At 34.8% G+C, this 15,771-nt stretch overlaps 1 protein-coding gene across 2 annotated transcripts in view; it reads right to left on the minus strand.

The window, feature by feature from the left end:
- Positions 1–3,714: 3,714 nt before the first annotated feature.
- LONRF1 (LON peptidase N-terminal domain and ring finger 1) overlaps positions 3,715–15,771 on the minus strand; it is a 41,423-nt gene continuing 29,366 nt past the window's right edge. For both annotated transcript variants that reach the window (XM_081269080.1, XM_081269079.1), the window contains exons 8-12: positions 14,350–14,471; positions 11,604–11,762; positions 11,335–11,497; positions 7,635–7,787; positions 3,715–5,049 (exon numbers count right to left, since the gene is read on the minus strand). In XM_081269080.1, the coding sequence (XP_081125206.1) occupies positions 4,891–5,049; positions 7,635–7,787; positions 11,335–11,497; positions 11,604–11,762; positions 14,350–14,471 (756 nt within the window). In that variant the 3' untranslated portion in view covers positions 3,715–4,890. The remainder of the gene's footprint in view (positions 5,050–7,634; positions 7,788–11,334; positions 11,498–11,603; positions 11,763–14,349; positions 14,472–15,771) is intronic.

The following is a 15,771-nucleotide window of genomic DNA, read 5'->3' on the forward strand; positions in this document are numbered from 1 at the left end:
AAGGTATATGCCTACTCGATAATTCTTTGCCACTTTATTGCTTCCAATTTTAAGCCATCAGGTTTTTATGTATCTCAAATATAACAACATTTACCAATGTAATCACAATGCATAAAAGCATAGTTATAGTCACAATCTCAGATGCTAAAACCCAAGTGTAATATGATCATAAATTGAATAGATTAGCTTTAGATAGCTGGCTTTCCGTGCAGGAAAGGCATATAGAATTTCTAAAGAAAAGTAAATTCTTATCAATCTTACCAATTTCATTTTTTAGTATCTTCTAATCTTTAATTATATGGTAATACAACATGGTAATCATGGTATAACTACAATTCTGAATTATGTATTTCCACATATTAGTCTCTATAGTTATTTTACTGATTAATTCATTTATTTTGTACCAGGGATGCTTTACCACTAAGCCACATCTCCAGTCCTTTTTTTTTTCTCTTATTTATTATTTTGAGCCACGGTCTCACCAAGTTGTTTAGAGCCTTGTTAAGTTGCTTAGGATGCCCTCAAACTTGCAATCCTCCTGTCTCAGCCTCTCAAGTTGCTGGGATTACAGGAGTGTGCCACCATATCCAGCTAGTCTCTAGTTTATTTTAAATTATTAAATAATACTCATTTGAGTTTTTGCCACCTATAGGAGGCATTGGTAGTTTCTAAGTTTTTGCTATTCTAGAGATATTGGGGGGAAAAATGTAGTATCTATTGTGATGCATGTGGACTTTAATTATTTCCTCAAGTTAATTTCTCCAAAATTGGATTGGGTCAGAAAGTATAAACATTTTAATGACCTTGATACATTTATACAATATTACTTTCTAAAAATATTGTTTTCAATGCATGCTGCTCCCCAAAATATTGTCTTGAACCTGATTTGAATATCTCACAATCTCAATAAGGTACTTAAAAATATGTTCTAATTCAATACCTGTTAAATGCACCCTCACATGTAAAGCCTGCTATGCTAGGGAGTTGTCAAGCATTTCTGAACACTTCATCACAAATCTTCTATACTTCTTGACACGACAGGATGGTAGAGAAAGACTGCCTAGGTTTGAAGCCATACCAACACATAGCAGCTATGTAATCCTTTGACAAATTACTTAACTACTATTTGTTTCCTCATCTATATAAGGAGAATACCTTATTCACAGGATTTTCTGAGGGTTAAATGTGATTCGATCACATTTTAAAGTTAAGCATATATTCTTTTAAAGACTATATTTTTTCAAAATCCAAAAATGTGAAAGAAAAAAAAATAACCCTGGGGGTTAGGGGGGACTTAAGGAGATTTAATTTTGGTGAAGAGCCAAAATCCATTTAGAGGCAGGTCTATAAGAGAGCTCATTTATTAGGCTGCATCCTAAATGTCTATAAAAAATGTTTAATCATTTTAAAATGCTGACATTTAAACATTGGCTTAGGAAGAAAAAAATGTGTCCTTAAATTAATTTCTTCAAGTCTGTCATTTCATTGCTGATCAAAGCCAGAAAACTGAATTATGACTATTTTGTTTGTAGTCAGTTTAATTGTGTTTTTTTTTTACTTATTTTCCTAGGCATGGATAAATTTGGTCCCTTGGAATGCATACAGAATACTTTATTAGTCTTGACTAATGAAAATGACCACTCCTTAAGAAAATTCTATTAAATAAATATTAAAACTTTGAATCTATCATTCACGTCTCAATTTCTCTCTTTTAGTTTTACTCTTTTGAACACTCTGCATTGTGTTTTGTCTGGAAAGGCCCCCAACTTAATCCTCTTCCTCATTCTTTACCTGTCTTCATTCTTCTATGTAGTTGTCTATAGACTCTATCTTCATAATTAATTCATTGATTCAACGAACATTTATTGAAGTTTTCTAATGGTTACAGGGACACTCTTCATTTTTAAGATCTTTTGGGGGATTGCAACATCCTCAAATCTAAGGATATTGAGTTTGTTGTTTTACTCATTTTCCCCAAATTTCTAGGATTTCATTGTATACTCATCTTTGTTTTTTGGGATCAAGCATTTAGGATTGATGGTTCAGTGAAAGGTAGCCTACCTATGTTGATCGTGGAAAACACTAGAACACATTGCCAGTTTAGAAGTAGGCCAGTGGCTTTTCTGTGCCTGAGGGCTCCCCATTCTACTAGAATCTGAAGCTATGGAAAGTATTATGGACCTTCTCTGGCCCAAACCCTACATCCAATACTTTGGCCTGAGAACAATTGCTGTTGTTGTCTATTGCCTGGTTCAAGTGGGGCAAACAGCCAAATGATCCAGCTGTTTCAAGCATAGCCTTCCCAGGGGAATTTGCCAAGACCCTTTCCTAGCTTGGGGCTTCCCTCTAGTTATTCCTATTTGACCAGTAGTCCTCCATTGCTGCAAAGTTATGCTTTCCTCTTGTCTTATGTATCAGACTGTAAGTATATATCTCAGATGGTCCTTAAATTCACTGGTGAGTTGATGAGATTTTGGTTTCATAATGTCACTATGTTTAATTTTCTTTAATTTAGGAAAGAGGAGGAGATGAAAGTATTTGTGCAGTCTTACCATCTTAATCTCTTTTCTTAATTGGCACTTATCCCAATTATGTTTAGCAGTTAACCAATGACTACTTAAATCCTAAATCTGTCTGAACTACTAACTGTCATAATACTCCAAAGAGCTTGGTTGGTGTATTTATTTAAATTACCCCCATCAGTACATAGCAAAGTATGTGAAGATGTTATGGAGTTCAGAGTTCTCCTACCTGAGTTGGACCTTGAAGAACAGGAAGAAGTGGACATGCAGACAGGTGTATAAAGAGCAACAGCTAGCTACTTTGGCTTGAAATGTTGAATTCATGACATAACTTAGGCACCTAAAGTGATAAGGGAAAAAATCTGTGATTCTTTTGCTCTTTTCCCCATGAAAGATGCAGTGGGAAAAAAATTATCATGGTCTAAAAAAAATCTAGAGTAATTGTCAGAGATCATTTGTCACAAAATTAGGATCAAATAATAAATAAGGCCCACAAATTTCTATTGGTATGTGTAAAACGTGTACATATATGGAAATCATTAAATGCCCCTTTGAGTGTGTACACATACATGTCCATTATATATTAAAAATGTGGATTCAACACCCAGGTAATTCCTTTTGCCATTTGATATATTTTGAGAAATATATAGATAAAATCTTCATTTATACTAACAAATCCCTTATCACGCATTTTTTTAAATATAAGAAAGTTGAATATTTCAGAAACTACTGATGCTTCAGGGAATAGAGTCTTAATTGGCATAATTGTGAGTGTGAAGGTGGTCTTCTAGAGAGTCATGTCTTCACTATTTTTTATAAAAATACTGAATATTAAAAGATGACTTACTTATACTTGGAAAATCTTGGCTGGGGAACTGAGGGCAGAAATAGTCAAGTCTAATACACAGGAGTCTCAAGTGGGGTAGCATTAAGAAAGAATTTTATCTAAAGGGACATGGATTTCTTAAAAGATTAAAACTGTTTTAAATGATGGCTCTAGGATCTCAGAAGCCTCAAGATACTTCATTCTTTGCTTAAAAAAGTAAACAAAGCATTTTGAAAACCACAGCTCATGTCTTAACATAAAATAGTAAGCAAAACCCATTTGTTCTTTACTATATATAGTTTGGTTCTTCTACTGATCTCTTTTTTTTTTTGACACTGATCTAATATTTAAGAGAAAAACTATTATGAATTAAGCTTTTATTCAAAATTAAATAAGCAAAAGCAAAAATTTTAAGAAACTTTTACAAATTACTTACATAAAAGAAAGTTAATAGGGACAGTCACAAGTTTGCAACAAATAATTACAAAAGTATCTAGGGCAGCATGAATAGAAACCATGTCACAGCATGGTGACCTAACTGTGGTATGAATAAGGCATAACTAACATTCGCACCAAGACCAGAATTAAAAACAAAACAAACTTTTAAAAGCTTAGTTCTACATTAAACTTCTTCTCTCTCCTCAGATCCTTAATGGGTTTATACTACGTAACTTTTTAAACAAATACATCATGTCAAACTATAAATTACATAGATGGGCAGTTAATGTGAAAAGCCCCCTAAAATGTACAAACTAACTGGTACTGAATTGAGTTCTCCATTTACCTTTATGTACAATTAAATGTAAACCATATTTTCACAGTTTTAAGTATTTTATGAATAGATGCACAGTACCATGTCAGATTTGCAATTGTTCCTGAAAACTGGCTCTAGGTTCTGCATCCAATGCCTGTCGGTCACTGGGATGCAAGTTATTTACATAAATAAGAAAGAAACTGTGTCATAGTTACTGGTCAAGACAGTTCAGTAAGAGCAGTATTTCCAACAAAGAATGATACTCAGTACCATATTTTACATACTTGTGCAAATATAAGCATTAGGACAAATAAATCTGAGGCAAATTTAATTTGCAAAAACTTCTATCGCTATTGTTGTAAACTTGGGCAATAAATGACCCTCAGCAAATTCTGCTCTCTATGGCTTTTTTTTTTCTTTTAAAATTTTAAAGCCAGAGAAAATACACACATACTGCTCACACAGGCGCACCCACTCACACACACACACATACATACTACATACATACACTGAGTTCTTAATTCATTTTAGAATATGGTACATAGTGCAACTTCATCACAATGTAGAGGTTTAACACACATTCAGTGCGTGTTTTTCTGTGCAAGTTCTTAGTGGTCTAAATCCTAGTTGAAGGTATTCATTTGAAAATCCACGATTCAGGAGGTTGAAGGGAAAAAAAAGTTTCATTACATTTCTTAGACCAGCACTGGATGTGCAAAGGCAGCGGACAATCTAGCTGTTCACACAGCCAGATTAGGATTACGTTAAAGTAAGATCCAAGCAGTTAGTTATTTAGATTGGTCTCTAGAAAAATAGGTCAGTATATGCTGTATCTTTGTCAGCCGTTCTTCCAAAGACTTCATTGACAAGACTGACAACTGATATCGAGGATCTACAGGAAGAACTGCAAGAAGCCACCAACACCATGCAGGTCCATTAGGGGTTGCCTGAAATTAATAAACAGTTAATAGTATTAATAAAACAAGTATTTATGCAATAATAACTAAAAACCTAATACTGACTGAGCACTTTAATATGTGTGAGGTGCCATCTCGCATTCCATTAATAATCATAATGGCAGGATACCATTTTAAGCCTAAATAAATGGGGAAACTAAAGCTTGGAAACATAATTCCATTGTCCAAGATCTCTTAGCTTGTATGATACACAGCAAATATTTCAATCCAGATCTGGCTCCATAGCCAGCCCTCTTTCCTCTGGACAACATTGCCTTAAGCCATGGTTTCTCCACCTCAGGCTACTGACATTTGGGGCCAGATAATCCTTTGTAGTGTGAGGCTGTGCACTGTAGTACTAGCAGCATCTATGACCTCTATTCACTAAATGCCAACAGCACATCTGCAGTTTTATATCTAAAAATGCCTCCAGATAGTGTCAAATGTCCCATGGGAGAAAAACTAGTCCTAGTTAACTGTTTCCTTAAAATACATATTTAAAGCATTAAAAAGTTAATTGATATTTAAAATTTTCTTTTTATTATGGAATCCTAAAAAAGATATAAGAAAAAAAAATCTTGGCTTCCTGTTTAGTTTGAAAAAGAAACGTATCTCCACAAAGAAGTCCCTCTATGTTTCAAGGGCTAACCAGTGGCTACCAAAAGAACTAGGAATTTACATAAAAGGATTCATAAGCCTCTTACTGCACATAATTGCTTTACATTGGACCTGAAATGTGAAGTTTCAGAATGACAAAAGGAGCTACCAGAGTGTTGATCTCAGTAAGCTTCTTTTAGAACCAAGTTAGATTTCTATATTTGTGTAATGCCTGTTCTCAACCCAGCCTCACCAGTAGCTCCTTCTGCTTTTCAACATCAAAAACTACATTTCCCTCCTCCATTTCACTCCAGGTTAGAGGCACTCTTGGGAGATGTGGAAATTGGAAAAGAGGTTGTTCTTCTCTGGAGACTGCTACAAAGTGAGGGCAGTAGCTTTACAGAGAATTCTTGAAAACTACCGGCTCCACTGCTGTAGAAATACTGGTAGGGCTTATAATTCCTAAGAATTATGACAGCTTCCCCACAGTTTATTCAGAAGCACCCTGCTTCACTGTTGCAGGTGATCTATGGCAACAGATTCCCTGACCTCTGATGGAAACATCCCTGACCTTTGCTCTATCAGCTCTCCAACTGTTGTATATACTTTATGTTTTATAGTAAACCCTTCATTCCTGGAATATGCAAAATGGCTGCTTCTGTTTTCCTGACTGAATCCTGGTTCATACTATTATTAACAGAAAGGACTGAAGATAAATGAGCAGGGTGGTGAAGATGATAAGAAAGCAATGATGAATTTTTATTTAAGTTTTTTCCCCCCCCAAGATTTAAAATTTACTTGTTCAGTTTTGTTTTTATTAGAGCCCATTTTGGTCACATTTAATTAGATTCAAGCAGCCAGGATAAAACAAACACATGGCAACTATAATATGCTAGACAGAAAAGGAGTACTATTCTCAATTTGGAGGTGGCCTGATGTTGAAATTTCAAGTTCAGGTGAAGGATTCAATTGGGATTCTGATAGACTTAGACCAACCCTTGAAAAAGTGAATGTGAAGCAGTATGAATCACTGTAGATTCTCCATCTTTGTATAACTGTTTACAGTCATTCCTTTATGTAATCTATCACACTTCATTAAATTCAAAATGTTTATACCTAAAAGTTGGCATTTGATGAATCTATAATCAGATTTCCCAGGAGAGGAACCCTTCTTATATGCCTCCTGCAGTACCTACTATGCAGATCTGCACACAAGTGCTTGATACACATTAATTAGATTAAGCATACATGTAAACTCCAAGTACCTGAACAAGACCTTAAGAATAATAGCTTCATGAACAGTGAAATATTAAACAAATGGACAAAAATGGATTAAAATAGTGGGTAAGATGTTGGGAATAAAAGAAGAGGTAAGAAAGGATTTTTAACAAGTACAGAAAATTGTACAACTCTTCAGTGTCAAAGATTAAGAGTAACAGCTGATGAGCTCAAAGACACAGCTATCTTGTAGTCACAGTTTAAGGGTGGATAATGTCCCATTTTAAATTCCTTATCCCTCCTTTTGAAAATCCTCAGGTATTTACTTTCTCCTTCTCTGCCACTTCCTCCCACAGGCATTTTATCTGATAACTATTTTCAATCCTCTGCTCCTCTGCTATGTAAAACATAGTAGATACCCCTGCTTTGAAGAATGTAGTCAATTCTAAAGATGAGTGGGGAAGGGTAAAAAATGCTATTTAAAAAAAGAGAAAATCAAAATAAAAATGAAAAGCTATTAATTTTTGTTTATAAAAAAAGGTGAGACTTTTGGAAGCAATATCAAAGCCATCATGGGCTGGGGATGTGGCTCAAGTGGTAGCGCGCTCGCCTGGCATGCGTGCGCCCCGGGTTCGATCCTCAGCACCACATACAAACAAAGATGTTGTGTCCAGCGAAAACTAAAAAATAAATATTAAAAAAAAAATTCTCTCTCTCTCTGTATCTCACTCTGTCTTAAAAAAAAAAAAAAGCCATCATACCTGAAGGTTTTCCTCCCTCTCAGGCATTGATCCAAAGTGCTGAAGAATCTGGCTTCGAAATCTATCTCTTAAATTCTGAAACCAGCTGCAGGCTTGAGAGTATACCAAATCATGAAGCTCTCTGAGACTCTTGATCTCATCTTCATTTTCAACCTAGAAAGAATGGTCAGTAAGTTACCTGTGTCTCATCTCCCTGTCCACATCACCAAACAAACAGAAATGCAAAACAGTATCAGAAAACAAGGAGAACTTACTTTAGTGCTAAGATTACACGAATATTGGTCTTTAGCTATAATATATTTCTGCCTCACATAGTGCTAAAGGGACAGACTAAAGAAAGACAGCAAAGCCTGACTTCCATCTAGCCTTGCTAAGCCCTACAGATAGTACCCTGTCTGTAAGGTTGGGAGTAAGTTCTGGCTCAAAGGTCTATAGAAATTTGGAATGCCTTCTGACTTCTGAAGTTAAGTAGAACACAAAAGTAAAAGAGAGCTACCACAATAAAAGGAAAAATAGGGGTCAGAATGCAAAACACATAGCGACAAGTAGTAACAGGAGGAGGACAAAAATACATCTTTTACCAGGAAACTGGGTCAAAACACAAAACCAAACAATAAATAGCAATAAATAACCATGTTACACAATGCCAGGAAATAAAAAATTTGAGGATAATTTATATAATATTTGACTTCTGCTCTAACATCACAAGGCTATATCAAAGCTATCATATCTGTGGTAACTCTACAATACCTCAGCATAACCTTGAGCTTACTGAATGACCAAACTGCATGTGTAAAATAGGTACATCAGTCTTCCAGCCTGAAGAAGAATCCAACAGAACACAGGTGGAAGATCTAGGTTAATTCACCTATCTTATAACCATTCCTTTGACACACACTTACATCCCACTTGCTACATTGCCAGCTCACCCTCTGTTTCATATATATTAACTCATCTGAACAAATTGCAGGCTGACTAAGCCTTTCATACTTCAAGGATGACTAACGTGAAAACAACAAAAGGACTCTGAAAAGATTTTAAAATATAAAAGGTAAGACTATAGCATACAACAGACAAAAGAACAGACTTTTTTCTTTTGAAAAATTGAAATGAAAATTAGAACTAAACTTTCAAAAGGATCTATATTTTGCATAACAGCATGAATGTATTTTTTATATTATATATTTATTTTAGTTGTAGTTGGACAGAATACCTTTATCTTATCCATTTATTTTTTTATGTGGTGCTGAGGATTGAACTTAGGGCCTTACATGTGCTAGGCGAGTACTCTACCATTGAGCCGCAACCCCAGCCCAGCAGCACAAATGTATTAATGTCACTGAACTGTACACTTAAAAATGGCTAAAATGGTAAATTTTGCGTGCATTTTATTAAAAATTTTTAAAAAGGGGAGCAAAGACCTTATGATTGAACAATTGTGGTCTTGCAATGACTATACAAGATTTAGTCACCTGCTAACATACACAGGAATTGATATGAGTAAAAAACAAACTTGTGACCTATCAAATTATTAAAATAGATAAAAAATTATCTCCTTTAATGCCTTACAAAACTGAAGAAATGAACCATGGGCTGTGGAATAACCCCATGAGTCTTAGAAGAAGGAGCCAACCAGGAAGCATGCAGGAATTTTAAAAGCTAGATTTAGAACTCTATGTAATAATATAATAGAACTTAAACTTTCATTAGAAGTCACAAAAATAATTACTATAATAAGAAAAAAAATACTTTGAAATAGAAACAAATTTGAGAAGAGTTTCCAGGATGGACAAGAAAAATCACTATTTAGATGCTACTAAGGTGAGAAAAAATAAATTCCTAAGACTACACAAAGGATTCAACTTTCTAAACATGTTTTCAGTATATCACCCTATTGTATGTGTATATACACAAATATGTTTAGCTATACACTCAAGAGATTTTCACATCAAATGCAATATATGAAGATGTAAATTTACATAAAATTAATATAGGGTTATTAGTCTTACATAGAGCATTACCTTCGACAAAGTTTCCATTAACCAATGCCCAAAGTACAAAGTATACCTTCAACCCAAAATTTCAACTACCCAATATTTTTGGTCTGCTGCACAGAGCAAAGTGTCCCAATGGCATGTATATAATAAGACAAGACAGGTGATAGCAAACTAATTAAGTTTATCACCAGAGAGGCAATATGGTACAAACATAAAGCACATAGCTTGGGAGCAAATAGTTGGCTTTGAATCATTTTGTTACATGACATACAGAAGTTTGGGTAAATTAATTAATACCTCTGAATTGTACTTTCCTCATCTGTTATTTTATAGTTGTGAAAATTCAATGAACTAATGATTAGGAAAATGTCTAAAATCAACATTCAATAAATGTTGACTGAAATGAAAGACATAAATAGATCAATAAATAAGTGATTAATGTAAGATTTGCTTTTATAATTCCTTTGCCAAAGAAAGTAGCTTCAATTTGATACTTATAACATCACAAGTCATTTTTCCAGTACCTCAATTAACTGAAGTTAGTGAATTAGGTTCTGGAAACATCAAAAGGGCCACATTAATCCTATCCAAGAAGGTACCTCCATCATGCCCTTCCCAGATGAGGTATCACCAATACATATACTTGACAGTACTTTATCTGTGATGCCTGACAGTTTTAACACAGCATTCAACTGTATTTATTTTATCATTAAGGTGATCTTAGGCACAGGAACAATTTTAATATGTGAAGATTTTAATGTTTATCTTTCAGTCTACTAATTGTATCAACCTTTGATTACTAACAAATTCCATAAAACAAGACAGATTAGCAACTTTTGAAAACTTAGATGGGTTGGCAGTTCAACTTAGTCAACTGCTACTGTTTAATAACTATCAAGCATATACATACATGCATGTGTGTACGTATCAACACATACAATCTAGACACTGTGCTGGTGGGCAAGCATGCAAAAATGAAGAGGATGGAGGTTCTAGGCTCTCAAATTCTCCCGAATGTATAACAATTCAAACTCAAGATAAAAAACAAATACCAAATGTCTTCTTTGATATAATGAGAGCAACTATGAACAGAGTAGGGAGGAAGAGCAGGAAGAAAAGATTAACTTTAAACAGAGACATGAGATAGGAGGGAAAGGGAGAGAAAAGGGAAATTGCATGGAAATGAAGGGAGACCCTCATTGCTATACAAAATTACATATAAGAGGTTGTGAGGGGAATGGGAAAATAAACAAGGAGAGAAATGAATTACAGTAGATGGGGTAGAGAGAGAAGATGTGAGGGAAGGGGAGGGGGGATAGTAGGGGATAGGAAAGGTAGTAGAATACAACAATTACTAATAGGGCATTATGTAAAATTGTGGATGTGTAACCGACGTGATTCTGCAATCTGCATTTGGGGTAAAATTGGGAATTCATAACCCACTTCAATCTAATGTATGAAATATGATATGTCAAGAGCTTTGTAATGTTGTGAACAACCAATAAAAAAAAAAAAAAAAAAGAAAAAAGAAAAAAAAAAAAAAAAAAAGAAAAAGGCACCTGGAGCTAATTCTCATAAGGAACAGTAATGAGGGTCTCCGACAGTAAGAACTGATTCATGTGCCTAGAAAATATCAGCCTGTATGCCTGCATCACAATCACTGGGTAGACCAGGGTGTGCTAGAAAAATAACATTTTAAATACCTTAACATCTTCCAGGTATTCAATGTCTGCAGTGCAATATCCATCTTTCATTCCTCTTTTTAGAACCCTAAACCGCTTTCCTCCAACTGTATCAACCACAGACCTTCCATCAGGTAAGAAATGTACATTTCTAATTTGTAACATACAACCATAATCTGCAAAACTGAAAGAAAAATCAGGTCAGTGTCAAAGTAAGTGTACAAGTTCTCATTCTTGTTCAAAGAAAGTTCCAGCGTAAATAAAAACATTTAAGTTCACAAAAAGCATACCTATTTTGTGTGTCACTGACACACATCCCAAACTGCTTGGTTCCAGTCTGTATACTTCTTCGAATCATCAGTCTGTATCTTGGCTCAAACACATGAAGAGGACAAGGCACAGTGGGGTAGGCCATAGTGCAAACAAATATTGGAACATTCTTGGTCAAGCTGAAGTAAAAGATGTTTCATTATTACAGATCAAAATATACAATAGAACAAGTGATTTTATAATAGCTTTAAATAAATGAAAAACAAAACCAAATCAGTTCTAAATAATATGATTTTAATTCCTGGCAAGAATAAGAACCAGCAACACCTTCATTAAACTCACACTGATGCCATATTAACTCTAAAAACATGTTTGTGATCCTCTTATTTATAAGTTTGAATTTCAAAATACTAGGTTATCACACAGAGATAAGTACCTTTATAAATCAAAAGGGAATTTGTTATAACTAACATTTTATATTAAAATATGTTTAAAATATTTATAACAAAGGACTGTATTAATTTCATTTATCCATAAAATATACTGTAATTACTAGATAACAATAAGATGAGCTCCCACAATAGAAAAAAGCAAGTAGTTAAAACTTCTTAGGCATTAAAATATTTTCAAATGATCAAAAAACATAATTCAACTGGGCACAGTGGCATTGTCTGCCTGTAATCCCAGTGGCTTAGGAGGCTGAGGCAGGAGGAGGATCCTGAGTTCAAAGCCAGCCTCAGCAATTTAGCAAGGCCCTAAGCACTTTAGTAAAACCCTGTCTCAAAATAATACATATAAAAAAAGCTGAGGACGTGGCTCAACGGTTAAGCGCCTCTGGCTTCAATTCCCAGTACCAAAAAATAAAAATTAAAATAAAAATCAACTAGATAACATTTTTTACAGATAACCCTAAAATGGTATAATATTTTTCACTACCAGATTGATAGAAAAGAAGAATAAAGGCTATACGGGGGGGGGGGGGGAGGATTAGCACCATGGGACAGTTTTAAATAGTACAAGCATGCCAAATAAGTACTTGGCTCGGTAGATCAGAAATTTTGTTTTTGATAGGAAATGTCCATGTGCTTGGAACTAACAGGCTTTCTTTGAGAAATAATCCTGTAATTACTATACGAATGCTCACTTTAGCATTGTATAGTAGCCAAAACTTGGAAGCAAAAACAAGAGACTGGTGAAGTATGGTTTATCACTAAAATGAAATAACTATGCTTTCCACTGAAAGACAACGTGTCCAACACTGACTTAGAAAAACTGTGTTGATGTGAGGAGGAGGTTAGAGAACACTATAAATAATATGATCCCATCTTTCTTTAAAAATAACTTATCTATACAGTAAAGTCTGGGAAGACATGCCAAAATGTCACCTGTGATTCTTTTTTGGGTTACCAGATATAGTGTTTCTGCTCATTTTGTAGTCTTCTTCAAAATGACCATAAATTACTTATGTAAATATAATACTTAATAAAAACATGTTTAATTTAAAAAAAAAATAGCCCCACGAGTAACAAGCAAGATTTCCTTCAGCTTCTTTCCACCACCCTCGGATCTCCGCATGCTAGGGCTTCTCCTTCCCTTGCTTTTACCATTCCTCTGACAGCAGTCAGGCTGCATCACTAAGATTTAAAAGGTCAAGCTGCAGTTTTCTTAAATCTAGACTTTTCAGTGCTGATCAAAAAGGTTCACAGCCCTCACATCAGAATATTTTCTATCATAAAACCACACAAAATGTCAATTCTGTGGAAAGACAAGTTACTATCAATTTCTATAAAGAAAACAATACAAATCTTTCTTTTATTGAAGGTCAATAGCCTATTGACACTTGATGGGCACATATCGAAAAAGAAACGTCTACAAGTACAATTGATTTTGCTTTAGAAACAGAAATAGAAAATGTTCCATTTATGTTTTGAAATATGATAGAAGCAAAAAAGTTGTTAAATAAAAACAGCATATAAGATTACAATATTGTTCTTCATGGTGTTCAGTTAAAGCAAAGTGAAAGAAGCAGAGTTAACAAATTAAAAACCTGTGAAAGAAATTCAGAGAGACCTCAGTGACTAGTAAAAGAGGGAAAGACATTAAAGGAAAAGAAGGGGAGAAAAGTATAAGAAAGTAGTACAGGGCAATCAAAGGCAGGCCCAACCTACCCAGCTCCAATCAGTTGTTTGTGCCCTAACAGTGGTGTGTTACTATATACCAAAGGTACCTTGGGAGTTTCACCTGTCTGATCCTATCTTAGTTCTGCCCCCATTCGGTATTTTTTTCTGATAATTTGGCCTCTAAGTCATTCCTTCAAATTTCAGTCTTTGGTCCCCTTCCAAACCTCTAATTGGCTAAAAATCCCCTGCTAACTTAAGTCATTTACTGTTTACCTCCTACAGGGTCATGAGACAAGAGAGCTACTGTTACCATCCATGTTACTGTTACAGGCTCCATCTCTCTAACCCCCATTCCACTGCTTGACTGTAACTCAGGAAATTCCTCTCCCACCACAATAATACTTGAGTCCAAAGAAAGGAGTCAAAAACTCCCTATTAGAACACCTAGATACTACCAAATGAACTTTTAAAATAAACTCTGTCTGCTGAGGATATGGGGAAGTTAATCACTATTTTTTAAAAATATGCCTTGGCTAGAGTGACTTAAGGATAGGATCCAGTTTACTGTGGGAAGATTTTTCATTACTATTTTCAAGGGTAATGGTTTGTGATTTGATCAAGTTAATTTTTATGAGAAGAAACTTACTGTGAGAGTTCAGCAGTTTCTTCATCATATATTTTTTTTCTCTCAGACAGTTCATCAGGCAGATACTTCACTATTAATTCTTCCAACAGCTGTGTGACACAGTACCTCCTATCTGCTAGATACTAAAAGACAATATTATTTTACATTCCAGTTGTTTGCCGATGGTATAAAACATGTGAAACAGTTTAACTGATATATTAAAGCTTTTATTCCATATACAGTCGATTCTGAGTAAGTTTAATTAGGGAGGGGACATAGCAGTGGATAGGTTACTTGTGCTGCACAAGTAAACCTATCTGAGGCTTTCCTCAAAAGCATTCAAGGTACAAGGTTGCAACCCGAACCAAACACTGCATTTAAGAATGTTTCTTGCTATAATCAAAAATCCCTCATTAGCAGTGGCCAGCCTTGCCCCTTCCATCTCCCACAACACAGGCCAGTTTCCACCTGACAGCTCATGGTACTTACTGAAACTATTATTTTGACTCAGAAACAAAATGAAAATAAGGCTGAAGAATATAATGCATTTCCCTTATTGAAGAAAAACAAAACAATTCCTCTCTTTGGTTACCGCTTTCAGAGGCAAAGACTCTGGATAATTTTTCTTTCAGGTTTTCCTATTATTGTCACGGTCACTCAGACCTTATATCAGGATACACTATTACTGTGTGATCCACTACCCCCTATACAAAATGGTACATTTATGCTACTTCTTAAACACTGAACTGCAGTCCTTGTGCATTTTTGTGTCATTTTCTATTTCAACTGATAAAAACCATCTATTTCACTCCTGCTTATAAAAAGAAACTATCCTTTAAGACTGGCTCCAAATTTACCTTTTTATTATATAAAGCTTTCCTTATTTTTCTGTCACCCTAAATCCCCATATTTTACCATATACAAGAACTTACCATTCCCTGCATTGTATTATATAAATATGGATAATTGTACCTCTGTAATTAAACTAAAAATTGCTTAGGGCCAAGGACCAGGTAAGACTGAGTACACAGAAAATGCCAATATAAATTTTATTAAATACACATAGTGAAGAAAAACTCTTGGGAAACAATCACAAGACAAAGAGAACCTATCATTTAATCTGTAGAGCCAGAAAAAGGGTGGGGGGTTGGTATGTGTCAATATCCAATGACAAATACATTAGGAAATGTGAGACTTTGGTAAAATGATGTAGAAGTGGTTTTCAAATTTAAGTATCAATCAGGGCTTGTTAAAATATGAATTGCTGAGCTCTACCTGAAATTCTGATTAGTGGATATGGAGTGGGGTCTGAGAATGTGTATTTCCAACAAGTTTTCAGGTGATACAGATGCTACTGGTCAGGAGAACATATTTTAAGAAGCACTGGGCTATAGATTTAGAGAAGTACCCTTAAGCAGAAAATATGTACAGAGATAATTTAAG

Source organism: Spermophilus citellus (assembly GCF_964194105.1).
Source record: "Spermophilus citellus genome assembly, chromosome: 16".
NCBI classification, from domain to species: Eukaryota; Metazoa; Chordata; class Mammalia; order Rodentia; family Sciuridae; genus Spermophilus; species Spermophilus citellus.